General features: G+C 48.4%; 2 protein-coding genes across 9 annotated transcripts in view; one reads left to right on the forward strand and one right to left on the reverse strand.

The window, feature by feature from the left end:
- The window catches only part of EVC (EvC ciliary complex subunit 1), a 99,569-nt gene extending 97,258 nt beyond the window's left edge, over positions 1-2,311 (reverse strand). For 3 of the 6 annotated variants that reach the window (XM_061420786.1, XM_061420784.1, XM_061420783.1), the window contains exon 1: positions 1,824-2,307. In XM_061420786.1, the coding sequence (XP_061276770.1) occupies positions 1,824-1,997 (174 nt within the window). In that variant the 5' untranslated portion in view covers positions 1,998-2,307. Of the gene's footprint in view, positions 1-1,823 lie in introns of all 6 variants that reach the window. The other 3 variants (XR_009737113.1, XM_061420787.1, XM_061420785.1) reach the window with 2 other exon arrangements.
- Positions 2,312-2,380: 69 nt separating this feature from the next.
- EVC2 (EvC ciliary complex subunit 2) overlaps positions 2,381-25,397 on the forward strand; it is a 173,203-nt gene continuing 150,186 nt past the window's right edge. Inside the window, exons 1-5 of one of the 3 annotated variants that reach the window (XM_061420782.1) lie at positions 2,381-2,540; positions 14,094-14,148; positions 18,566-18,732; positions 22,860-22,928; positions 24,756-24,942. In XM_061420782.1, coding sequence (XP_061276766.1) covers positions 18,583-18,732; positions 22,860-22,928; positions 24,756-24,942 — 406 coding nt within the window. In that variant the 5' untranslated portion in view covers positions 2,381-2,540; positions 14,094-14,148; positions 18,566-18,582. The other 2 variants (XM_061420780.1, XM_061420781.1) reach the window with 2 other exon arrangements.

Consider the following 25,397-nt stretch of genomic DNA (forward strand, 5'->3'; position numbering starts at 1 on the left):
TTAATATGTTGAAACCCTAACCCACAAGGTGATGGTATTTGGAGGCGGGACCTTTGGGAGGACCTATTAGATCATAATGATGGTGCTCCCATGAACGGGATTAGTGCCCTGCTAAAAGAGGCCCCAGCCATTCCCCTGCCCCTTCTGCCATGAGAGGACTCAGGCAGAAATCAGTCGTCTACAACCAGGAAGAGGACCTTTGCCAGAATCCAACCATACTGGCACTCTGATCCTGGACCTCCAGCCTCCTGAACTCTGAGAAATGTTTGTGTTCATCAGTTACCAAGTTGATGGTATTTTTGCTATAGACACCCAAGCAGACTAAAACAGATACTAACACCTGCCTCAGCAGGTAGCGGATGATGAAAAATTCTGACTTAGGCATTCAGAAAGACTGCCGTTAAAGTCCAGCCCACTGTTCATTCTTCATGACCCTGGACAGAGAACAACTTGCAGAGCCTCAACGTCCATACCTGGTAAGTAAGGATGACAGCCTCCACTCAGGCTTGGAGTGAGGCTAGAGAAGGAAACAGCCACAAACCCTTGACAAGGGGCCTGGCACCCACGGAAGGCTCTGACATGTGACTTCTCTCTTCACACAAGAAGCCAATGTCTTTTAATTACCAGGAGGATTTGACAACCCAGACTTTCCTACAAGAGACTTGCATTATGTTAATTTTAACCTTTATCATCTCTTTGCAGCATGACACTCCTCTGAAGTCACCTGGCTTACATCTGCTGACTGCATACCCTGTTCACATGGGCCAGAAATGGGGGGACAAGACCACACTACCTTAGCTCAGATCCGACCAGACTCATCCCTCAAGGAGGTCCGAGCCGCAAGGACCTAAAACAGTGATCATTCCGCCACTGATGGAATGACTTCTGTATGCTGGATACCTCCACACAACATGTGATTCCATAATGACAACTGCCACACGAAACATCCATTAATCCCCTTCAGGCAGCCACCTGTGACCAATCCCATCCACCCCCAATACAGTAGCTTTGGGGTGAAACACACCTGTCATTTGGCAAGATATTTAACCTCTCTGTGCCTCAGTTTCCTCATCTGTAAAATGGGTACATTAATGGAACCAGCTCACAAAGCTGTTTTGGAAATTCAATGAGATGACAATTCAGGTACAGAGTGTGGCTCAGCACCCAGCATACAGCCAGCATTCAGTAAATGCTAGTGTTTCCATTTCCCCATTACAGAACTCATCTGGCTGTGTTACAATCAAACATTTACTAGTAATCTGTCCAACTCCATCTTGCTCCAGAGGCAGGAGCACACTGCCGTCCCCTGGCCGTGTCTAGCAGTAGAAGATGCTCAGCAAACTTTTGCTGTGTGGAATGATGAGTGCATGCTGATGTAGCAGAGCGGACTCCAGCGGGGCTAGCGGGGGAATCCACACAGCAAGGAAGCAGAATGGACAGGCGGTTGCAGAGACTAGGGCAGGTGAGGGAATTCCCTGCCCTCCAGGCCCCCACGGTGAGCCCAGCGCATCAGTCAAAATCCTTGATGCTGCAGAGGAGACCGCGGCCTGGAGACCTCATTGGCTAAGGTCACGGGCAGTTGTTGGATGGAGCGGACCCTTCCGGGGAATCGCAAGTTAAGCCCATCTGTCACTTGGCCGCCTCCCACTGCAGTTACTGTCTCCAGCCGCCTCCCAGAGCAGAAGGGGAACACCCGTCCCCAGGGCAGGACCCGTCGCGCGCGCGATGCCCGTGATCAGGCTCAAGTGGAAGCCTGCACCCCAGCGCCGAGGGGGGACCGCGCCCTTGCATCCCACACGCGGCCGCCCGCCCGGCCGACCCACCTGGTGCCGGAGACGCGGGCGCACGGAGCGGCAGCCGAGCCAGAGGCCGAGGCCGAGGCCGAGCGCGGTGCCCAGCAGCACGGCGGGGACTAGCAGAGCGGGCGCTGGCCGCACCGCGTCCCGGCCCAGCCGCAGCCGCGCTTCGCTCCCGCAGGTCGTCTCGCCGCGGGCCATCCGGGGGCGCTCAGGCGGCCGGCTCGCCGCCTCCCGCCTCCCGCCGCGCGCTGCCCCGGCCCGCCGCCCGGCGCTCCATCCCTGGCGGGTCCCCGCTGCCGGACTCCAGATCCCGGCGGGGCCAGCGGGGCCAGCGGGGCGGCGCGGTGCACTCCGTCGATTTCTCGGGCCTGTGTAGCCTCCTCCTCCTGCTTCTCTCTTGCTTTCCGGAGCTGCCTAGCCGGAGGGAGGAGCCTGGACCGTTTGCTCCAAACTTTGAGCCACCCCCGCCTCCGGCCCTGCCTTTTGCACTGAGCATGCCCGGCCAGAGGCGCGCTTCCCAGCGAGGAGAACCTTCTGGGAGGAGTCTTGTTTTGCAGAGGGCTCTGATTTCCAGCGGGGCCGGGGACCTCAGCCAGGTCTTCACGCGAGGAGGGTGTTGCTCGGTTCAGTTTATCGAGTGCTTAGAATTTGTTAAGCATTTAGCTTGATGATCCAAGTAACTTTCTTACCAGCCTTCTGAGATGGGCGTTACTATCCTCTTGGTGAGGATCAGGGTCTGCGGTGAGTGATTCATTGCTGGTCTGACTCAGCCCTGCCCCATGACCTCGAGCAGTTGGCCATCCTTGGGTCGCACAGTCCGGCCCTGCCTCTGAACTTGTTTGCCTGAAGCCTCCTGTTTTACTGCTGGTTTCTTCGGGGATGGTCAATGCTTTCCTCTAAGACAACCTATAGAGAGATGCTTACATCCAGCCCTGGCTAGCCACGGAGATGCCACGTGGTCACTCATTCACTCAGCCTACCCAGAGACCCTACTGTCTGAACCAGCACCAGGCCAGCCATCAACCAGACAAGGTCCAGCAGTGAGCATCTTGCAGGGAGATAGGCAGATGAGTTCAGCATCTGTTCTTTCTATAAGCAACATGTACTGATGCTAGCTCTCATTCTGGCTGCTGGGGTACACACACACACACACACACACACACACACACACTTCTACCCTTTGGAGCTTAATTCCCTATGAGGGCCAGAGAAGAGGTAACATAGGGACCTGTTTCAACAGAGAGGGGTTTCATGTCCTTTTAATTTGCAAGGATTGAATAGTCTTTTTACTTTGTTTCCTCACCTCCCTCAACATCCAGCTCAAGTTTCTGGGTTTTTCCATCATTTCCTCTTCACTCCTTCCAAGCTGGCAAGATGGGAACTACTGTGTAGATTTACTTTGTATAAATGAAGAAACTGACAGCTAGACTGGAGTCGTGGCTCGTTCGAGGTCTTGCAATAGGAAATGGGGCAGATAGAGTCACACCTGTGTCTGTCTGGCTTTAGGACTCACACTCTCTGCCATGCGGTGCTTCTTAAATGTTTCCCCAGGAGCATCTTCAAGACTCTTGGGAACATGTCTGAGGGCAAAAACCAGACGTTCTTGCTTTATGCTGGCTATTTCTTTGGATACTCAGGCTTTTATTTTTAATTTTCACTGCTATGTTTAAAATAGCCAACAAGGACCTACTGTATGACACATGGAACTGCTCATTGTCATGGGGTGGCCTGGATGGGAGGGGAGTTTGAGGGAGAACAGACAACTGTGTAAGTATGGCTGGGTCCCTTCACGGTTCACCTGAAACTGTTACATTGTTTGCTAATAGGCTGTACTGCAATACAAAATAAAAAGTTTAAAGTATGGTGTAATCAGGAAGGGCTAATTTTAAATCTACACTGGATCTGCTTCTGTGACTCTAGCCTTTTTTTTGTTATGATAAACATACATGATGGCCTGCTTCAGGGAGATAACCTGATCTGCCTATGTGTGAAGGACGGCAAGGAAGTGAAACTAACACATCCTCCTGCCTAAGGCTTGCTATTCTAGGGGAATTTGCAAGGACTGAGTAGTCTTTTTACTTGTTTCCTCACCTCCCTCCCATCTCTGATCCATCAAAGAACCTGGCAACCAGGTCCTGACAAGATGGTTATTTTTAGGCACTAACCTGTCATCTTCTCCATCAGCTGGCTTTCCAAACTGTCGTCTTCCTTGCCTCAACACCTTGTGTCTCAGATCCATCGTCCCGTTGTGTGGCGAGCAGAGGGAGCTTGGACTTGGTAACTGTAGTGTTTGCATTTTACTTTAAGGTAGAAATCATCCTCTAAATTTCTAAAAGAATTAATGCTCCAGCATTCAGCCTTTTGCCTTGTCTCACTCCAGGCACATGCTGGGTACCACTGAGGGCAGTGAACCCCATGGGGAAAGCTTGGCTAATAAATTCTCAGGTTCCCAAACCCCACTGTCTTGTCCCTGTGAAGTCAGGAAAGGCCTATTGGATGGGTAGGAGTATGGGGCTACAAGCACCGGACTTCCTGCCTGAGACTGAAGAGGCATGAGCTGTCCCTGAGGGCCCAGGGGAATAAGAGCCCTACCCCCTGCCCCCATGGAGAGTTCTGGGAGATTCTTCAGCTGCTGACTCCTGGCTCCAGACACGAGCTCCCCTCTTGGTGTCCCCAGAGAGGTAGGTCCCCAGTGTCTGGCCCCTGCCTGCATGGCTTGGAGCAGGGCTTGGGTTCCCAGCCAGAGGTTGGACTGGGTCATGGCAGTGAAAGCACTGGATCCTGGCCACCTGACCCATAGTCAGTGACAAGGGATCTGGCCCTCTGGCTTTACAGAAAAGAATTTCCATAAAGACAGAGTAGTGAAGCAAGTAAAGTATTTATAGGAGGAAAAGGAATACAGTACCTGCAGACTCTCAGATGGAGAGTCCCCGAGTTGCACCCACATGGCAGCTTCAGTCACCTATATGGGGGATTTCTTTGGGTTTTCCTCTGGCCAATCATTATGATTTGCCTGGTTCCCAAATTGGTATTTGGTGTATCTCAGGATCCTCCCGTGTGCGCGCAGGCATCTCTTAGCCAAGCTGGATTCTAATGAAAAGCCGTATAGGTAGAACATCCCTCCACAGCCTGACCAGGGGCTGTGGGAATGGGTCCTTGAGCTGGTCCAAGGGCTCATCCACAATGAGGGCTCAGGCAGTGGGAACGGACTGGGTTGAACTGAACCTAAAAGGACCCGAAAACTGGCCTTGCCCTCTGGCCATGAGCTGCCAATTCCCCGCCCAGCCCCTCTCCTTGCAGTCCTGCACCCCTATGGTTCTCCTTCTCCAAAAGCTTCTCAGTTCGCTAATGGGGGGAGGGGGAGAGAGGAAAGGGGGCCTGCTGCGCCTGCGTAGACTCGGGAGTCCGTCCACTGTGTATCAGAGAAGGCTTGCTGGAGGAGACAGGCCTGAGCTGAAACTTAGAGAACGGAGCAGGCATTAACAGAGGAGCACTTGGAGGCTCTCAACTTTCTGGGAGCAGGAGTCACCCGATCTGATTTTGGTAGAGCCCCCGGGTGAAGCACGAGGAAACGCAAGTGTGGTCACTTCTCCCAGGCCTCGCCAGCTTGGCTCCCTCCTTCCTTCCCTCCCTCTCGAGTTTGGTCCAAGGCTTCCTGCTGGCCCGCCAAGGTCCAGATGCCAGTGTCTTGCTCCCAGAAAACTTTCCGCGGAGGTTCGCACTGAGCATGCTCGGCGGCGGCGGGGCAGGGCCTGGGGTCCGGAAGCTGCCCCAACTCCGCCTGCACCCGCCACTTGTGGGGTCGCGGGACCCAGGCGGGCGATGGATACCCCGAGGGGCCCGGGGCGCGCCACGTGGGTGCTGGCGGGGAGCCTGCTGGCCGCTGCACTGGCGCTGCCCGCGGAGTCCCGAAACCTCGGCCAGCTCCCCGCGGGGCAGGTTCCCCTCCAGCACCCCCTGGGCCCACAGCCTCTCCGGGACCCCCACACGGTTCCCGGGGCGGGGCTTGAGCGGACCGCCCAGGTAAGGAGGGCCCGCTCCCAGTCTCGGGTCGGACTCCGGAGATTTGGCTTCACCTACGCTCCTGGCGGGGAGGCCCCTTTGGGTTGGGGAAGTTACCCGAAAGGGAGGGCGGGATCTGAGTAAGATGCAACCCTGGTGGATCCCGCTTGTGGCCGGAAAACGCCCTGGAAAGGTGGGGAAAGAGGTGTGGTTTGTGGCTGAGAGCTTGGACCTTATAGGCGGCCCGGTCGATCCCCTTCGGCAACCTAAGAGCTCTGAGACCTAGGGCAGGTCGCTTCTGATCTGTACCTATTGCAGGGTCTACCCCAGCGGGTCGATGTGAGCGTAACTATTGCAGGGTCTACCCCAGAGGGTCGATGGGAGCGTTTAGATGAGTTCAGGAGTGCAGATAGAACGACTTTCGCAGGTGAGTGCTCCGCAAGAGTGCAGCAGTTGATAAAAGGCACAATGGCTGGAGTTTTCTGCGACCGCAAATGTAGCCTGCCCTTGCCCCTGTGTCCCTAGCTTGGGAGGGCGCGGAGCTCTGGCTCACATCCTAGATACGTCCTTCTCCTCCTCTCCCAAATCTGATCACCAGGCCCACTGCTTTTCCTCCTGATCATCTCAGATGTCTGCCCTTCTCCCATCCAGGCTGCCTCTATTAGGTTCAGTCCCCGCTCCCTCAGCCTCTGGCCTCTGATGACTGTTTCCTCTGGGTTACCCCCGCTCCCCTAATTTGTGCGTTCTACCATTCATGTCCCCCCGACCTCTAGATGACCTGTCTGTGGTATACATCTGATCACTTTTCTCCCGTGCTCACACCCGCTTTCACTCTGACCGCAGTTGCACTTCCAGGCTTCTGCTCCCAGGAATGCCTGTCCAGTGGTCTGGCCCATCGCTGCCTTGTGGCCCTCCCAGCCCTTCCTCAAGGCCTGGCTCCTCTTATTCTGTTGCATTTTCTAAGTATAGGCCCCAGGGTGCCTGCTATACTCACTGCAGATATTTAGGTCTTTTAAATGAGATTTCTTTCACTGTCTATGATTGGTTCTTAGGCTTTCACTAGAGAAGACAAAATAATAATACTGTGTCGATTTTCTGAGCTTTTAGAAAGCTCATGATGAACATTTTCACAGGGTCCTTTCGCTTGTTCCTGGCCGTTGAGATGGGAAGTATCTGGCCCATTTTGCCAAAAACTGAGACCCAGAGTGGCATGCCCCCCAGGCCTGTCCTGTGCTCTCACATTCAGAGCCCACCCGCCTGTCCTCAACTGCTCTTTCCTTTGGAAAGTCAATGCCAGAACATTCATGTGGATATTTGTTGCCAGGCCATTCACAAGAGTGCTTTGAAAACCGGAGCATAAATGCTCGTATTAACTTATTATTAATATCTATCCCTTTCTGCAAAGGGTGAGGTAATAGTTACAACCATTTCCCAGATGTTCTGAAACTGCTGTGTCCAGTACAGTAGCCCTGGCCACGTTGTGGCTGTTTGAATTTAAACATTGCAGGTGCTTGGTGGCCCCGTAGGTTAGTGGTTACCATATTGGACAGCCCAGACCATAGAACATTCCCACCATCCCAGAAAGCTCTATTGGAAGTGTGCTGGAAGGAGAGAGACAGTGAAGACTTGAGTGGGCAAGAGTCTTCTGAGTGTTTATGGACGGCCCTTTAGGCTTCAGACCTAGGCATCAAGACCTGGGTGCTTGAGATATGAGAGAACAAGACAGTCTCTGCCCTTTAGAATCCAGGAGAAGGGCGCCAAGTGGTGTTAATCTATGGTGCAGGAGTCGGCAGTTCAGGCTGTAGAGAAGTGCAGTGGGCAGAGTGGACTGGAAGGGGTGGCTTTGAGTGCTGTTTGGACAGGGTGGTCAGAGAAGGTGCTTTGGGGCGGTGACAGTTAAGCAGAGCCCTGGATGGAATGAGGGAGGGACATGGGTGCTTCTGGAGAAAAACTTCCCAAAGGAGATTGTAGTGAGGACAAAGGCCAGAGGCAGGATGTGCTTGGTGTGGTCCAGGACCGCAAGGAGGCTGGTGTGATTAGAGCAGGGATGGGGGGAGGAAGGAGGAGCGGGTGGAGGTGGGTCCAGAGGATGGGGAGGGGCCACATCAGGAAAGGCCCTGTGGACCGTGGTTAAGACTCCGACTGTTATTTTGTTGGAAGCCGTGGGTGGGTTTTGAGCAGAAAAGTGACCTGCTTTGATTTGTCTTTTTAAAGCATCTCCGTGGCAGCTATGAGAATAGAGGATAGAGGGTAGCGGTGAAAGTAACGACCAAGAACAGAGGCAGGCAGGAGACCAGGCAAATGATGGAGATGAAATGGACCAGTGAGGTTAGTGGACGGCTGCTGAGAAGTTGCTGGATTGGGGATATATATTTGAAAATAGAGCCAGCGGAGTTTGCTGTGACTGGATGCAGATTGAGAGAGACGAAGGACGGAGTCAAGAATGAAAACAAGGACTTGGGCCTGAACACATAGAAGACTAGGGATACCGTCAGCTCATATGCAGAAGCCTCAGAAGGCCATGAGGAATTCTGATTTGGTCTTATTGAGTTTGACCCCCCACCCCTGCCCCCTGCCACGAGGCATCCAGGTAGAGATGTGTAGCAGAGTGGTGATGGACGAGTCCTGATCTGGGTGAAAAATCTGAGCTGGAGATCTTTACCAGGGAGTGGCCAGTGCACACATGCCTTTAACCCCGGTGTACCCAGGACCTGGCTGAGTTTTCCTTGTGGGTAAGTATAGTTTGGGAAGAGTGAGGCCTTAGGGCAGAGGCCTGGAGCAATACCAAGGCCAGACCAGAAAGAAGAAAGGATTCAGCAAAGGACATCAGAAAGTGGGGCTGATTTTATAGGAAGGAAACCAAGGCTGTGACCCACAGGTCAAGGAAGGAAGGCATTTTGGGAAGAGCGGACTTCCCAGTGATGTTCATATCCCGATCCGTGGAGCCTGTGAGTATGTTCCATCCCTTGGCAAAGGGAGATTGACATTGCAGATGAAATTCACGTCGCTATTCAGCTGACCTTGGATCATCCCAGTGGACCAGTGTAATCCTAAGGGTCTTTCAAAATGGAAGAGGGAGGCAGGAGAGAGTCCGAAGGAGATGTAACCTTGGAAGAAGGTCAGAGGGATGTCCCATGAGGCCTCAACCTGCTGCTGCTGGCTTTGAAGATGCCCCGTGAGGCCTGTCAACCTGCTGCTGCTGGCTTTGAAGATGCAGGAAGGGGCTATTAAGTGAGGAGGGTGGGCTGCTTCTAGAGGCTGAAAGAGGCTCCCCCACAGCCTCCAGATAAGAATGCAGCCCTGCAGACACCTTGATTTTAGTCCAGTGAGACCCATGTGAGACTCCTGACCTCCAGAACCATGTGATAATAAGCATATATTTGTTTTGAGTCACTCTGTTCGTAGTGACTTGTTACAGCAGCCATAAGATGCCAATGCACTCACATGCCAAATACTGCTGGTGAGTTGTGTGCGATGGGGATGGAGAACTGGCTGTGAAATGAGACCGTCGAGGTCATGATGACCTTGTCAGGTGACCTGTGTCATCTTGGAGAGGGGTTTCACACAGGGAAGGGAAGGCTGGACATTGAAGTGAGGTATTGACTGGTGGTTGGCATGGTCTCTGTGGGACCAGGCTGCTCACGGTGGCCAAGGAGCCCCCAGAGGAACCCCTGGGCTAGTGACACCCAGGAACTGATGAGACCTTAAGGGAGCCTCGGCTAAGAGGGCCTTTCTGAGTTGTTTGCTCCCTGGGCACTTGGTATCCTGCTCCTCTCCCTGGAGTGGGAGTGTCTGTTGGAACGGGGCCTTTGTCCTTCCATGAAGTCAGGGACCTGCCACAGAGCTTGCTGTGCGGCGAATGCTGGGGAAAGAATAGGTGGAGAATTCCAGGGGCAGGGATGGTACAGGCAGACGTGTGTGGGAGTTGGTGCCCTGTGGCACCACTGTCCACCCCAGAGACCTCACAAATTAATTCTTTTATTTTTTTAGTTAGCAGATTTTAGTATTTAGAACAGTTTTAGATTCTAGAAAAATCATACACATGGTGCAGAAAATTCATATATATTCCCCTCAATGCACAGCTTCCCCTACTCTTGACATCTGATGTTAGTAAGATACGTGCATACACATGTACTTAGTCATTCAGTCGTGTCTGACTCTTTCCAACCCCATGGACTATATAGCCTGCCAGGCTCCTTTGTCCATGGGATTCTCCAGGCAAGAATACTGGAGTGGGTTGCCATTTCCTACTCCAGGGCATCTTTCTTGACTCAGAGATTGAGCCCGGGTCTCTTGTGTCTCTTGCACTGGCAGGCGGATTCTTTTCTACTGAGCCACCTGGGAAGCCCTAGTAAGGTACATTTATTACAATTAATGGTCTAACCTTGACAAGCCATTGTCAAAGTCCATAGTTTATTCAGATTTCTTTAGTTCTTGTACCCAGTGTCCTTTTTGGTTCCAGGCCCCCACCCAGGACATCACTTTACATGTAGCTGTCACTTCCTTTGTTGTGAGGACCTTGGCAATTTGGAGGAGGACTGGGTGGGGATTTTGCAGGGTGCTTTCTGTTGGGATTCATCTGGGTGCATCTGGCAACATGCCTTATGGCTGTTTGTGGGGTTTTTTTTTTAATTTGTTTTGTTAGTTTTGTTGTTGTTGTTTTCAGATTTCATTCTAGTTTATTACAGTGAAAAAAATACCCCACGGTTCTAAGCACATATTCAATTTCTGAGCGTCAAAGGAGACAGATTTAGATACATTAAAATGTGGTTTCTATGTTCATAATGATATGCAGCCACATAAAAAGTAATGTACAGAACACCTTGTCCTACAAAACAGCTTTGGGAATTTTCTTTGACTAGAAATTTTCCCAGTTTGGGAACATTAGCTTAGACATGAACATAAATTCGAGATACTGTTAATTAACTTATTTGAAAGAGTGGAATATTTAAGAAAGCTATTTCTACCAGTGGAAACAAAGATGGAAAACTGTCAAATAACTGTGAGTTGCTTGGAATTCTGCCTGGCTTCCAAAAATTAAGCTGGGAACAGATGTCTGCCCACACAGTGAAAATGATCTAATTAGTCAGTGTTTCCTTAAATGAAACACAAAATGACAAAAATGATTCCTTAGCTGACTCCCAGTCAAAGGGGAAGAAATATTAGATAAGGTGGAAACTATGGTGTGGTCAGAGTCCCTTGGACTTCAAGGAGATCCAACCAGTCCATTCTGAAGGAGATCAGCCCTGGGATTTCTTTGGAAGGAATGATGCTAAAGCTGAAACTCCAGTACTTTGGCCACCTCATGCGAAGAGTTGACTCATTGGAAAAGACTCTGATGCTGGGAGGGATTGGGGGCAAGAGGAGAAGGGGACGACAGAGGATGAGATGGCTGGATGGCATCACTGACTTGATGGATGTGAGTCTTGGTGAACTCCGGGAGTTGGTGATGGACAGGGAGGGCTGGCGTGCTGCGATTCATGGGGTCGCGAAGAGTCAGACACGACTGAGCGACTGAACTGAACTGAACTGAATGGCGTGGTCTTAAATTTCAGGAATAGGGACAAGCAATTTAGAGGAATTTTTCTGGGATGCTCTGCTGTTGTTGTTGACCTTGAACTCTTGGCTGGACCAGCACTGGCCAGGTTGCTGTGCCATGAACTCACCACCCATCCCCCCAACCCTCCCTGCCCACCCAACCGTACTATACTTGTTAGAAGGAGGTCCCTATGCAGGGCCTAGAATGGAAGCTCTTAGATTTCTTTTTTCCTGCCAAATGGCAGCAAAGACAGTGTCTGGCACACGGCATTCTTCTGGGAAAATGGCACCTGTTTCCACCTTGTGGAAGGCATGTTATGAGCTAGTGGTTGTTCTGGCCACACATACCTGTCCCGGGAGATCTCAGGGACAATGTTTCTACCAGGCGTGAGAGTCCTGGCCCCCATCACTTGGTCTCTTACTATTGTCAGTTTTGCTATTGTTGCGGTGACACATGGGCACATGCTCCTTGTTACAAGGAACAAATCAGTACAGGCGGTGTGGAGACAGGGATCCTCTTCTACTGCACACACACAGTCCCCGAGCCCCCAAGGCTAACACTTCTGCATACTCCTGCCTAGGCTTTTAAAAATAATGCATGGTTATGATCTATGGTATTATATGGCATATTGTTAAACATGTAACTATATATTAAATCTATAAGTAATTAATACTAAACATATTATTAAATATCTACATATATTTTCAAATTACTAAATATATAAGTATATGTACTAATAAAGTAACTTACTAAGTATGTAACTATATGTACTAATATGGGGTTTCTCTGATGGCTCAGTGGTAAAGAATCTGCCTGCCAGTGCAGGAGACACAGGAGACTCAGGTTCAATCCCTGGGTCGGGAAGATCCCCTAGAGAAGGAAGTGGCAACCCACTCAGTATTCTTGCCTGAGAAATCCCATGGACAGAGGAGCCTGGTGGGTTACTAGTCCATGGGGTCACAAAAGAGTTGGTCATGACTTAGTGACTGAGCATGCACGCACATGTACTAACATAATTTATATAAAAGATAAAGTGAATATAACTATCAAATATATAACAATATATTAAAATTTATAAAATAAGGTGTCATTTTTATTAAATGAGACTGTATTATTCATCGTATTGTGATCCAGTGATCTCACTTGATACATCTCAGAGTTTTTTCCTAGATGATCATAGATCTGCTTTATTTATATATTTATATTTGCAGCTGTGGTAATATATACATAACAAAATGGTCTTCCCTGGTGGCTCATCAGTAAAAAATCTGACTGCAATTCAGGAGACGCGGGTTTGATTCCTGGGTCGGGAAGATACCCTAGAGTAGGTAAGGGCAACCCACTCCAGTATTCCTGCTTGGGTAATCCCATGGACAGAGGAGCCTGGCAGGCTACAGTCCATGGGGTTCCAAAGAGTCGGACACAACTTAGCAACTAAACCACCACCATCATACACAACAAAATTTACCCTCTTATCCCTTTTTAAGTGTACAGTTCAGCAATGTTAAATACATTCACATTTTTGTATTTCCATCTGCAGAATTATTTTAATCTTGTAATACTGAAACTCTGTCCCCATTAATCAACAACCCCCCATTCTGCTGTCCCCCAGCCCCTGACAACCACCCTTCTACTTTCTGTCTCTTATGAATTTTACATATCTCCTATAAGTGGAATCATACACTATTTGCATTTTTGTTACTGGCTTATTTCACTTGGCCTGATGTCCTCAAGTTTCATCCATGTTGTAGCCTGTGACAGATTTTCCTTCCTTTTAAGGCTGAATGATATTTCATTTTATGTCTGGACCACTTTTGGATGGGTTTCCCTGACAGCTCAGTTGGTAAAGAATCCACCTGCAATGTGTGAAACCTGGGTTTTGATCCCTGGGTTGGGAAGATCTCCTGGAGAAGGGAAGGGCTACCCACTCCAGTATTCTGGCCTGGAGAATTCCATGGACTGTATAGTCCATGGGGTCACCGAGAGTCAGTCACAGCTGGGCAACTTTCACTTCCATTTTTGCTTATCCATCCATCCATTAGCGGACATTAGGTTCCTTCTACCTTTAGGCTATTGTGAATAACCCTGCTGTGCACAGCACGGGGCTTGGCCTGTTTCAAGGGCTCTAGCCAAGACACTATAGTAATAATCATGATAATGATTATTATTACTGTTTTATAGTGGAGGGCTCTGGGCTTCTTTAGGGCTCACTATTTCACAAAGATGGGATGGAGGGGTTGACTGAGCCCTGTTTGGACAAGTTTTCATTACTGAACAAGGTGAAGCAAGCTGGGAGGAGTTCTACACTTTGCAGAAGAAATAACTGAGGCTCAGAGAGTCTAAGAGACTTGACTAAGGACACACAGCAGATAAATGGTTCAAGTTCAAATCTAGGTCTCCAACTCCCAGGCCAGTGTTTTATGTACCACTCTGAAAACGAGCAGGATTTTGGGGATTCAGAGGCTTGAGGCTCTCCCCGCATCAGAGGGTTCGTGAAAAGCAGAGTCGGGGTTCGAACTCAGGTCTAACTGTGTGAAATTTCCACTGCACTGTGTTGTCTCCCTAGACAGCTTCCAGGAATGCGATTATATAATCCTCTACTCAGAGGCTGGTGGAGATGGTTGACTTAGAAAGATTTACATCAGGTGTCAGGATAAACGTGCAGCTCCTCTCCATGCAGGCCATTTAGAGATGACTTTTCAACCACTCCTAGCGTTTTCTTCAATAACGTCTTTGTGCCTTTGGACTTTCAGGACTTACCCCTTGGGATTTGGCCCAGTGTGGAAAACTCTCACGTTACAACTCCAGGTAAGTTTTTCTCTTGGTTGATTTTTTTATTGATTTGACCATAAGAGAGAACCAGACCCTAAAGCCATAGACCTCCTGCTTCTGCCTCCCTGGCAGCCTGCTTACCTGTGTACCCTACAGAGCAAGGGCTGTGAGTCCCCTCCTGCAGCAGTGGTCTGGGGTGCCCAGATCTGAGTTCAGGTAAGGTGGTGATTGATTCTTGGTAAGATTCAATAATAATTGGTAAGAATCAAGAATCAATAATGATTCAGGTAAGGGGAATCTTGATTCTCCCCTGAAGGTGCCTGATGAAGAAAACGCAGAATGTGTTTTAGTGTATGTGTATTAGTCAACTGTGTGAGTTTCTTTTTGCTGCTGTAACAAGTTATCAGGGATTTAGTGGTAAAACAGTATCGATGTATTCTCACATAGTTCTGGAGGGCGAAAGTTCACATCAGTTTAACTGGTCTGATTCAGAGTGTCAGCACGCTCTCCAGGGCCCTGGGAAGAATATTCTTCCTTCTCCAGGATCTGGAGCTTCATTCCTTGAGTCCTGCAGATCATGACCCTTCCTGCAGCCTCCAAGCCAGCAGCATTGCTTCTTGCTGCAGTGGTCCCATGACCTTCTCTTCTGCCTGTCAAATCTCTCTCTGCCTCCCTCTGTAAGGCATCTGGGATTACACTTATGGCCCCCTGGATAATCCAGGTTACTTCCCCATGAATTAAACTAAGGGTCCTTAATTTAATCGTATCTGCAAAGAGTCTGTTGCCATATAAGAGAACATATTTACAGGTTGCTGAGATTAGGACCTGGGTGTCTTTGGGGACCCTTACTCAGTCTACCTGACTTCCCAGGTGGCTCAGCAGTAAAGAATCCGGCTGCCAATGCAGGAGATGCAGGAGACCTGGGTTCAGTCCCTGGGTCGAGAAGGTCCCTGGAGAAGGAAATGGCAACCCACTCCAATATTCTTGCCTGGGAAATCCCATGGATGGAGGAGCCTGGCAGGATTGCAAAAAGTCGGACATAACTGAGTATGCATGCACTGAAAGTCTACCACACCAGGTTTCAGAAATCCAACTGAAACTAACCAAGCAATGAGCAATGTGTTGACCCTTATCTCTGGACTGCACAGGCCCTGGATCCAGGAGCACAGTGTTCTCAGGGCTCTGCTTTTCACTTTCCATTGAGGCTCCTGCTTTCGTCTGATGAGTGTCATTCTCAGGGACCTTCTTTCCATGTGGAAGTAATTGCTGCCACTTGCAGAAAGGAAGAGACTTTCTGTAGCTCGACAGAAGTTCAGGGAAGACTAATGGACACAGTCTGAGTTCCATGCCAGTCCCCAGTCCCATCAATGGGACTTGGGGGGAGAGTCTTCTGGGTTCTGGGCTTAAGTCTGGCCTCCTGGGGACCAGGATATGCTGAGATCCAGGTTAGTCTGTAGAGACTGAGCTAGAATCTTACTGATTAGTTGGGGGGCTACCCTGAAGGGAGGTGTCCTGGGAAGGCAGAACAGACTTTTCATCCAGAATTGACACAGGTTATGAATACACCTTGTTTTATTCCAGGGATAAATGTATTTCATTTTCTGGGGGAGTTAAAATTATTTTTTAGGTCTTCTGTTACTCTGCCACACTCAATATGTAAGCAAATTTGGAAGACTCCGCAGTGGCCACAGGACTGCAAAAAGTCAGTTTTCGTTCCAATCCCAAAGAAGGGCAATGCCAAAGAATGTTCAAACTACTGTATAATTGCTCTCATTTCACAAGCTAGCAATGTTATGCTCAAAATCCTTCAAGCTAGGCTTCAGCAGTACATGAACTGAGAACTTCCAGATGTACAAGCTGGGTTTTGAAGAGGGAGAGGAACCAGAGATCAAATTGCCAACTTTTATTGGATCATGAAGAAAGCAAGAGAGTTCCAGAAAATCATCTACTTCTGCTTCATTGACTACAATAAAGCCTTTAACTGTGTGGATCAAAACAAACTTGTGGAAAATTCTTAAAGAGATGGGAATACCAGACCATATTACCGGTCTCCTGAGAAACCTTATGCAGGTCAAAAAGCAACAGTTAGAACCAGACGTTAAACAACGGACTGGTTCAAAATTGGGAAAAGAGTACGACAAGGCTGTGTATTGTCACCTTGTTTATTTAGCTTATATCCAGAGTACCTCATGCAACCTGTTGGGCTGGATGAAGCACAAGCTGGAATCAAGATAGACAGGAGAAATATCAGTAGCCTCAGATATGCAGATGACACTACCCTTATGGCAGAAAATGAAGAGGAACTAAAGAGCCTCTTGATGAAAGTGAAAGAGGAGAGCAAAAAAGCTGGCTTAAGACTCAACATGAAAAAAGCTAAGATCAGGGCATCCAGTTCCATCATGTCATGGCCAATAGAGGGGGAAAAAGTTGAAGAAGTGACAGATTTTATTTTCTTGGGCTCCAGAATCACTGTGGATGGTGATTGCAGCCACGAAGTTAAAGCTTGGTCCTTGGAAGTAAAGCTATGACAAACATAGACAGTGTATTAAAAAGCAAAGGCATCACTTTGCCAACAAAGGTCTGAATAGTCAAAGCTATGGTTTTTCCAGTAGCCATGTGTGGGTGTGAGAGTTGACCGTAAAGAAAGCTGAACGCTCAAGAATTGATGCTTTCGAAGCGTGTTGCTGGAGAAGACTCTTGAGAGTCCCTTAGGCTGCAAGGAGATCAAACCAATCAATCCTAAAGGAAATCAGTCCTGAATATTCATTGGAAGGACTGATCTGAACCTGAAGCTCCAATACTTTGGCCACCTGATGTGAAGAGCTGACTCGTTAGAAAAGACACTGATGCTGGGAAAGATTAAAGGCAGGAGGAGAAGGGGATGACAGAGGATGAGATGATTATATAGCATCACTGACTCAATGGACATGAGTTTGAGCAAACCCCAAGAGATAGTGGAGGACAGAGGAGCCTGGCATGCTGCAATCCCCAGGGTTACCAAGAGTCAGATACAACTTAGCAACTGAAGAACAACAAGCAGTCTTTGCAAAAGACTTTACAAAAGTTTACAAAATCCAGTGTTTTCATTTGAGTAAAATAGGTTGAGGTGATATCACCATAATCACAGAAAACTTTTAGTCACTCATTAAGCAGACATTTTGGATAAGGGAGGGCAGTGTACTTAGGACTGTGGTTGTAGTGAGAGCAGAGGGTGGAGGAATGAGGTCACCGGGAAGGCTTCAGGGAGGGCTTCCTGGAGGAGGTGTTGAGTCTCAGCTGAGTCCTGAGAAGTAGCAATTAGCAGGAGAAGGAAACAGAGGGAGCCAGGGTGCATTCAAACAGCTGCAGAGTCATGACCGATGACCCACATGACAGCACACTAGTGGGGAGACCGCTGGGTAGTGATGCAGTGGGAGGATGGTCAGGTCAGAGCTTGACTTCCTTCTGTACTGTCTGTGGACAGTAACAGTGTCTGTCCTCATTCAGGTCTCCATCAGAGCCCATGGCTGGGCCTTCTGAGCTCCTGGAGGAGCAGGGGCTTAGACACCTGCACCAGAGACAAAGCCTAGAGTGGCCTTAAGATTTGAAGTCCACTGAGTCTTTGTCCTTTAGCCAGAAGGACTGGACTGGGGTCTGGAGGTGGGTGTTCCGTCCCACTTGTGTGATTGACTCGAACAGTCCCAACTGAGCAGCCAGCCTGGGAAAGTGCGTGCTGTTTTCCATGGTGAGGGCTCTCAATTCCCAGATGCTCACCTTTGTCCCCATTCCAACATCGTGAACTGAACCACAGATACTATTCTGGGAAAAAGGATATTGATTTTATCCAGGATCCAGTTCCACATTCTTTTTTTTTTTTTTTAATTTTTCCTACATTTATTTAGAAATTCTATAAAAGGGGTTCTAAAGCAGTTCTAAAGACCTTGCTATCAATACTCTGTGTAAGGAAGAGTGAGAAACAGGATTCATTCTCGGCCTATATACACTTTGTACTTGGATAGAAGATAAATGCTGAAAAGGCATGACTCCACAATGCTGGTCACTTCAAAATAGAAATTTACAGAGTGGTTAGAGGTTTTCCCAAGGGCACAGCTGGCGAGTGGCAGCCAGGATTGGAACCCAGGGCCCTCTGATGCTAAGTGTGTAGGAATCACCCATGCCTCCTCCCTTGCCTAGCGGTTCTGACTCAGCCGGTCTAGAGGGGGGCCAGGCTTGTACATTTCAGCCTACAGATCAGGTAAGAAGCACACACTTGAAGAAACTATTCTTAAGCTCTATGGCTCCCAATGAGAACTTCTCACCTTGGCAAAGAGATAAGTCATTCCTTCATTCACACTCTCGTCCACTTACTCAGTGAAGATTTTCCAAACGCCTGCCATGTATCATGTGGTTTGCTTCTAGAGTTTAACCACTGCCTTTTTGTGTTATGTAATGCATGCACGTTGCTGTTTTGCAGAGGAGGCACCATTCGGAATGAAATTCAGTAAGGAAATTGAAGTCTTTAACCCACCCCTGGCTTCTTCAGCCTCTAGTGGGCCATGGGTTCATTCCGTCTTTGCTTTTACACACTCATGGCCTAGGAAGACCTTGTTTAAAAGAGACTCTGCTGTAACACACCGCCTGGTAAGTAACATGTTCAGTTCTTTTAAAGACATATCAGAAGTTGTAAAGAAACTGGTTTTGGATCACTTGTGTAGAAAATGTCACAGGCTTTTGTTGCTCCTCCAAAAAACACCTATTCTTTCTCTTTCACTAAATATAGTTATCATTAGGGAGCAAATCCATTTTTCTTTACAGAGAGCTGCTTCTTCTATACAATATACACTATTTAGATGAATAGGATGTGTGAATCTGAGCATTAGGCAGCTTTATCTGCTGGTTCTAAAGCAGTGCATGGGGTTTTGCTTTAACTGGATCGATTCTCTTGCACCTGTTATAAAAACGCTGCTACCGATAATAGTGCCAAATGTTTAAAAATTATTTTCCACTCGCCAGGCATGTTGTTGTTGTTCAGTCTCTCAGTCGTGTCCGACTCTTTGCGACCCCGTGGACTGCTGCACACCTGTCAGCAGTCAGGAAGGACAGGCTTCCCTGTCCTTCACTATCTCCCGGAGTTTGCTCAGACTCAACTCATGTGCATCAAGTCAGTGATGCCATCCAACCATCTCATCCTCTGTCATTCCCTTCTCCTCCTGCTCTCAATCTTTCCCAGCATCAGGGTCTTTTCTAACGAGTCGGCTCTTCGAATTAGGTGGACAAAGTATTGGAGCTTCAGCTTCAGCATCAGTCCTTCCAATGAATATTCAGGACTGGTTCCTTTAGGATGGAGGGGTTTGATCTCCTTGCAGTCCCAGGGACTCTCAAGAGTCTTCTCCAACACCACAGTTCGAAAGCATCAATTTCCGTGCGCTCATCCTTTTTTATTGTCCAACTCTCACATCCATACATGACTACTGGAAAAACCATAGGCTTAGTGCTTTCTATGCATAATCTCACTGGAGCCTCATTATGAGTTTCTTAAACAGGTACTATTTTTATTCCCTTTTTACAAATAGGAACTGAAGATTGGAGAGATTAAGGAGTTTGCTCAGGGTCCCACAGGTTGAAGCAGCAGAACTAGGATGTGGGGCCCCTGCTCTTAGCCGCTGTCCCTGCTCCCAGTGTTCCTCATACTCTGTGTAATGTGTTGGTGCCACGTGAGGCTGACTCTCCCCTAAGCTGTCATAATTTATAATGGCTTGAGAACCACTGGGTTCAGCCAACAGGCTACCACGGCGACAATCTCCTCCTTGGCCCTTGGCTACATTTTGTGTTAGTCTCTTACATTTTGTATTAGATAGTTGTGTGACAAATTATCACCAACATGGTGACTTAGAACAGTGAAATTTATTCTCTCTTTGTTCTAGAGGCAGGAAGGCCAAAGTCAGGGTGCCAGCAGAGCTGTGCTTTTACTGGAGCTTGTAGGGGAAAATCCATCCTTCTCTCTTTCAGCTTCGGGAGCTTTCCTTGGCTTGTGGCTGCATCACTCCAATCTTTATATTGTGATTCTACAGAGAAACAAAACCTGTAGGATGTGTGTATACATACACGCACACACACACACACACGTATGGGAAGGAGGGAGGGGGAGATTTATTTCAAGAAATTGCTTATGTGATTGTGGGGGCTGGCAAAGTCCACGATCTGCAAGTGTGGCCTGGAAACCCAAGAAAGAGCTGATACTCAAGTTGGAGAGGTCTCTGCACAGAATGCACATTTCCTTAGGGGAAACCTTCATCGTTTTTGTTAAGACCTCACCTGATTGGGTGAGGCCCACCCACACTATGATGGGTCATTAGCTTCCTTCAAAGTCCACTGACCTAAACGTTAGATCTCTTCTAAAAATACATTCACAGTGACGTCAGGGGGTGATTGATCAAGTATCTGGGAACCATGGCCAGCCAGCTGACATCTTTCATTTACTGTCATACTCTGCTTTCACCTTCTGTGTCCTTTTCTCTGTGGGTGTGTCTTCTCTTCTGTCACTAATGAGGACACTTGTCATTGGATTTAAGACCTGGCTAAAGCCAACCCACCTAAACCCAGAATGATCTCATCTTGAGAGCTTTGGCTTAATTACATCTTCAAAGACCACTTTTCCAAATAGGGTCATTTTCCCAGGTTCTGGGCTTCAGGACGAGCTGCATCCAGCCACCATGGTGGTCATCAGCTTTCCAGTATGTGCTCCATCCCCCTCCTGTGTGTCTTTGCCCAACAAACTGTGTTTATCTGATTGTCATATGCAGGATACTGTGTGGGGATCTGAAGGCTAGAAAGCCAGATGTCTGCCCTCAAGGACTTTCTGGGGTCCTGGAACGTCAAAGCATGAGGGTGAGGTCATGGACGGAGACTCAACCAGAATCAAAGCCCTCAACAGCTCATGCTGCTGCCTGTGGTCAAAGTATTCTCAGAACATCACTTCTGTTCTCTGCGTCTTTGTTCATTTCTATACAATAGCCAATGAGAGAGTCACACTCTGGAGGAGTGTGCCCTACGGAATAATCATAGCATATGGAGCTATATCTATCCCTATACCTACCTATACCGATCCTATAATAGCATATGGAGCTATAACCAGCACACTGCCTGGGTAGAGTCCAAGTTTCCTACCTGTGCAGCCTTGGGCAAGTGGTTAACCTCCATGAGCCTTAGTTTCCTCATCTGTAAAATGGGAGAAATAGAATTCATGTGTGTACAGTGATGGGCATACACCTGGCACTTGGGAAAGAATAGCCATTGTTAGGATTATCAGTATCACTGAGAGCTGCCTTGGTCTTTGATTCAGAGTATGGCTCCACCCACCGCAGATGAAGGTGGACAGGGCAGACAGTGGGGATGCATGGCCTGGAGTCAAGGGGCATGTTCAAGGATGAAAATGAACAGGTATCAGCTATGTTTACAAGGAGCAATGGAGCTGGCATCCAGTGGGTGAGCCCTGGCTTTCCATTGGTTTCCAGGGGAGGTGTCATGGGGCTGTGTGTATGTGAGTCACTCAGTCGTGTCCAACTCTTTGCAACCCCTTGGACTGTAGCCCACTAAACTCCTCTATCCATGGATTTTCCAGGCAAGAATACTTGACTGGGTAGCCATTCCCTTCTCCAAGGGATCTTCCTGACCCAGGGATTAAACCTGGGTCTCCTGCTTTGCAGGCAGATTCTTTACCACTGAGCCACCAGGGAAGCCCCTCATGGGGCTGGAAGAGGCCAATCCTGGGTGGATTCTCTACCTGTTAATGAGAGATCCAGCTTGCAAGAAGCACTTCAACACACCATGGTCCATGTTCACCAGGTTCCTGCTGTGTGGCTCGCGTGCCCCACTCAGGACATGTGCGTGCTGTTCTGCTCAGTTGCTCAGCCTTGTCCGACTCTGAGACCCCATGAACTGTAACCCACCAAACTCCTCTGTCCATGGGATTCTTCAGGCAAGAATACTGGAGTGGGTTGCCATTTCCTCCTCCAGAGGATCTTCCTGATCCAGGGATCAAACCTGCATCTCCTGCGTCTCCTGCATTGGCAGGCAAATTCTTTACTACTAAAGACCCTGTTGTTGGGAAAGATGGAAGGCAAAAGGAGAAGGAGGAGGCAGAGGATGAGATGGTTAGATAGCATAACTGACTCAGTCAACATGAATCTGAGCAAACTCAAGCCTGGCATGCTGCAATCCATGGGATGGCACAGAATTGGACATGACTTAGCAACTGAACAATGACAAGGCCTAGGAAGCCAGGACATGTGAGCAATCCTTAAAGGACTTTTCCATAGCTCTGCTCACATTCCTCCTGCTAAAGTGTCAGCCCTGGTTCGCTGAGTCCCTGTGACAATGATGTCATTGACATGCACCTCAGAACAGGACATAGCCCCATGTCATCACATGTCCACATTTTTCTTTATTCATAGATTTTAAGTTCCAGTTCTGTAAGACTTAAAGAAAAATCTTCAGGGTCAAAATGCATGACTGCAGAAGTAACCCTTCTACCCTGCCTTTTACTTGTTCATTTTTTGGCCACATCCCACAGCATGTGGGACCTTAGTTCCCGGATCAGGCATCTAGTCTGTACCCCCTGCATTGGAAGCATGGAGTCTTAACCATTGGGCCACCAGGGAAGTTCCTCTACCCTCCCCCCACTTTTAAAAGTTCATCTTGTACTTTTATTTAACATGTGTAGCATGAACTGTTTTTCATTTTCTAATAAGTTCTATATTTTATTGTAGTATGGAGACATTTCAAGAGACTTTCAAGGGACTTCTGAGAATGGAGTAATTTTTCAGAAATGTGCAGTGGTGAGTATTCATCTGTGGTTTATACTTAAAGAGAAAGTAATTGAATTTGCCAAAAATGTATATTAGTAGAGTTATGTATTTAAAGAACTGGCAGATCACGTGGCCGTCTCCCCGTATCTGAACACGGGTGATGAAGTGACCCACAGGGATCTCATATTTTATATGCAAGCACCAGACTAAGATTTTTTTGGTAACAACAAAATCATTACTGAAAATCCTCTGTGATTATTTAAAATGGGAAAGAAAGCATGTATTTTCTCCCAGATTTTAACATTGGTATGATGTCAACAGTTTACAAATTTATGTAATGTCTTTTAGGTCTTTGATTCTTACTAATCTCATGAGATGACCTTCACATGATCCTTGTGTTGAGGGTCCCCGAGACCATCGTCAGGTTCAATGGTTCCCTAGAAGGACTCAGGGAACTCAGAAAAACTGCTCTACTCACAGTCACAGTTTATTACAGCAGACCGATATAGATTATAGTCAGCAAAGCCAAGAGCTCATAGGACAGAGTTCTGGGGAGACCAGGCCCAAGACACCTGGTCTTCTCCTGGTGGAACTGAAGGAGCAGCATTTAATTATTCCCAGCAGTGGTGTGTGACATCACCAGGGAAGCTCATCCAAGCCGTGGAGTCCAGGATTCTTATTGAGGATCCATCATGTAGGCATGGAGCACTCATGTCACTGACCTCAGTTACTCAGGTCACCTGAACACAGCTTTGCCCAAGGCCCTCACCATGAATCACATGGTTAGCACAGACTACCTGGGGTGGCCCAAGGCCATAAGTATAGCAAGACACTCTTTCCAGACAAGATATTCCACGGGCTTTAAGGGCCAGTCTCTCAGGAGCTGGTCCTCTCTTTGGGATAGGCGGGGTTTGGACAGTCCACCTCTGCTTAGTTAACTGTGTACTGCACAGCTCTCTTGCGGCCCAGGCCTTGGCTCTCTTGCTGCACTTCCTGGAATGCAGTTGTAGCTACCATTTTCTCATGTGTCTTACTAGAAATGCTTCCTGCTACATGGGTGTAGTTATAAGTATGTGTGCATGCCCATGTGCACGTACATACACATACCTTCTTTCTTCCTCTTTTTACGTAGGTGACAGTACCCTATATACCAAGTTTTACAATTTGCTTTTTTCACTTATTACAATCCAGAGCTCATTCTTCTTGGGGGTGTACATGACTTCTCTCTCTTTTCTCAGCTTCTCTGTCTCTTTTAGCAGAGCTGGGGTGAAGGAAGGGCAGGAATGGTGGGAAATAGGCTTTGAGAGAGGGGGCAGGACACGATGTCAGAGACCAGGTGGGGAGCCAAGCTGGAGACGGGCCACTGGCTCTGAATAACTGAGCTGTGCAAACACATGGGTGGGCAGAACCCGGAAGGTGACTGGCCAGGAGACAGGAGACCAGCTCAGGGCAAACTTGGAGATCAAATGACAGTCAGAGGCCCGGACTGGCTGGGGCTGAATCTTCAAAATAATGGATTAAGAAAGCGCTACAGCTTGTTTTTCTTGGTGACCCCAGTTGTGACAATCTCCCCACTGTAGTCTCACACATGGATGTTTTTTCATCTAAGTTTCTCTGTGGTTTCACTGCATTTCAGGGTCCTGGTTTCTTTGAACCGGTCTGAGCAACAACTTGTCAAGTGGGAGTCAAAATTCTCCCAGGGCATTTGAAATCAGACCTGATGAATTCTAGAACCCTCATGAGATTGTAGTCCCTTCCCTCTGCCTGCAGACCTAGTGGGTGCAGCTCGAGCTGGGGCCTTACATTGGGAAGTTGGGCTCAACAGCAAGTCTGGCCTCACTTCCCCTCCTGTCCTAGGTATCTGTGCAGAGTGAGTGGCCATCGGCCCACGTGCGACTGTTTGTGAACAACACCAGGACACCCACAGCCGCCAACCTCTCCGACCTGTTCTTACTCGACAACATCACAGGCCTCACGATCAGGGAGTCGGCTGGAAACCAGACCTCGAGAGGCTTCCAGGCTTTCAGGAAGAAGTTTCTGCAAGGTAATAGCCACGTGTACAAAGTTAAGGGTGGGGCACAATGGAGATACACACAGATGGGCACAGAGCGCAGGATGGGCAGCAGGCATCTTCTCAGACACGGGACTTGTGTTCATGCCGTTGATCCTCATGGTAGAATCTGCTGGCGGGGCATCAGAGGAGGAGACCCCTGCTCAGCGTCTGCAACCAGGAAGCTGGTTTGTCACTTAGATTGAGAGAGGTGGGATTTGGGGAAGGATTTTTAAGAATATGCATATTCAAAGTTTATTACAAACAATTTCAAATGTACACAAAGAGGTTATAGCGAACCCCACTGTATCCATCAGCCAGATGATCAAAATGACCGTCACTCAGTGAAATGAAGAGCTTGTTTGGGGGAGTGCTGGACAGACACGGGAGGGGTTTGGCATCAGCCCAGGAAGCGTGCTCTTGACGTGTTCAGCTGTATTAACGGAAGT

The sequence above is a fragment of the Bos javanicus genome, chromosome 6 (assembly GCF_032452875.1).
Source record: "Bos javanicus breed banteng chromosome 6, ARS-OSU_banteng_1.0, whole genome shotgun sequence".
Lineage (NCBI taxonomy): Eukaryota > Metazoa > Chordata > Mammalia > Artiodactyla > Bovidae > Bos > Bos javanicus.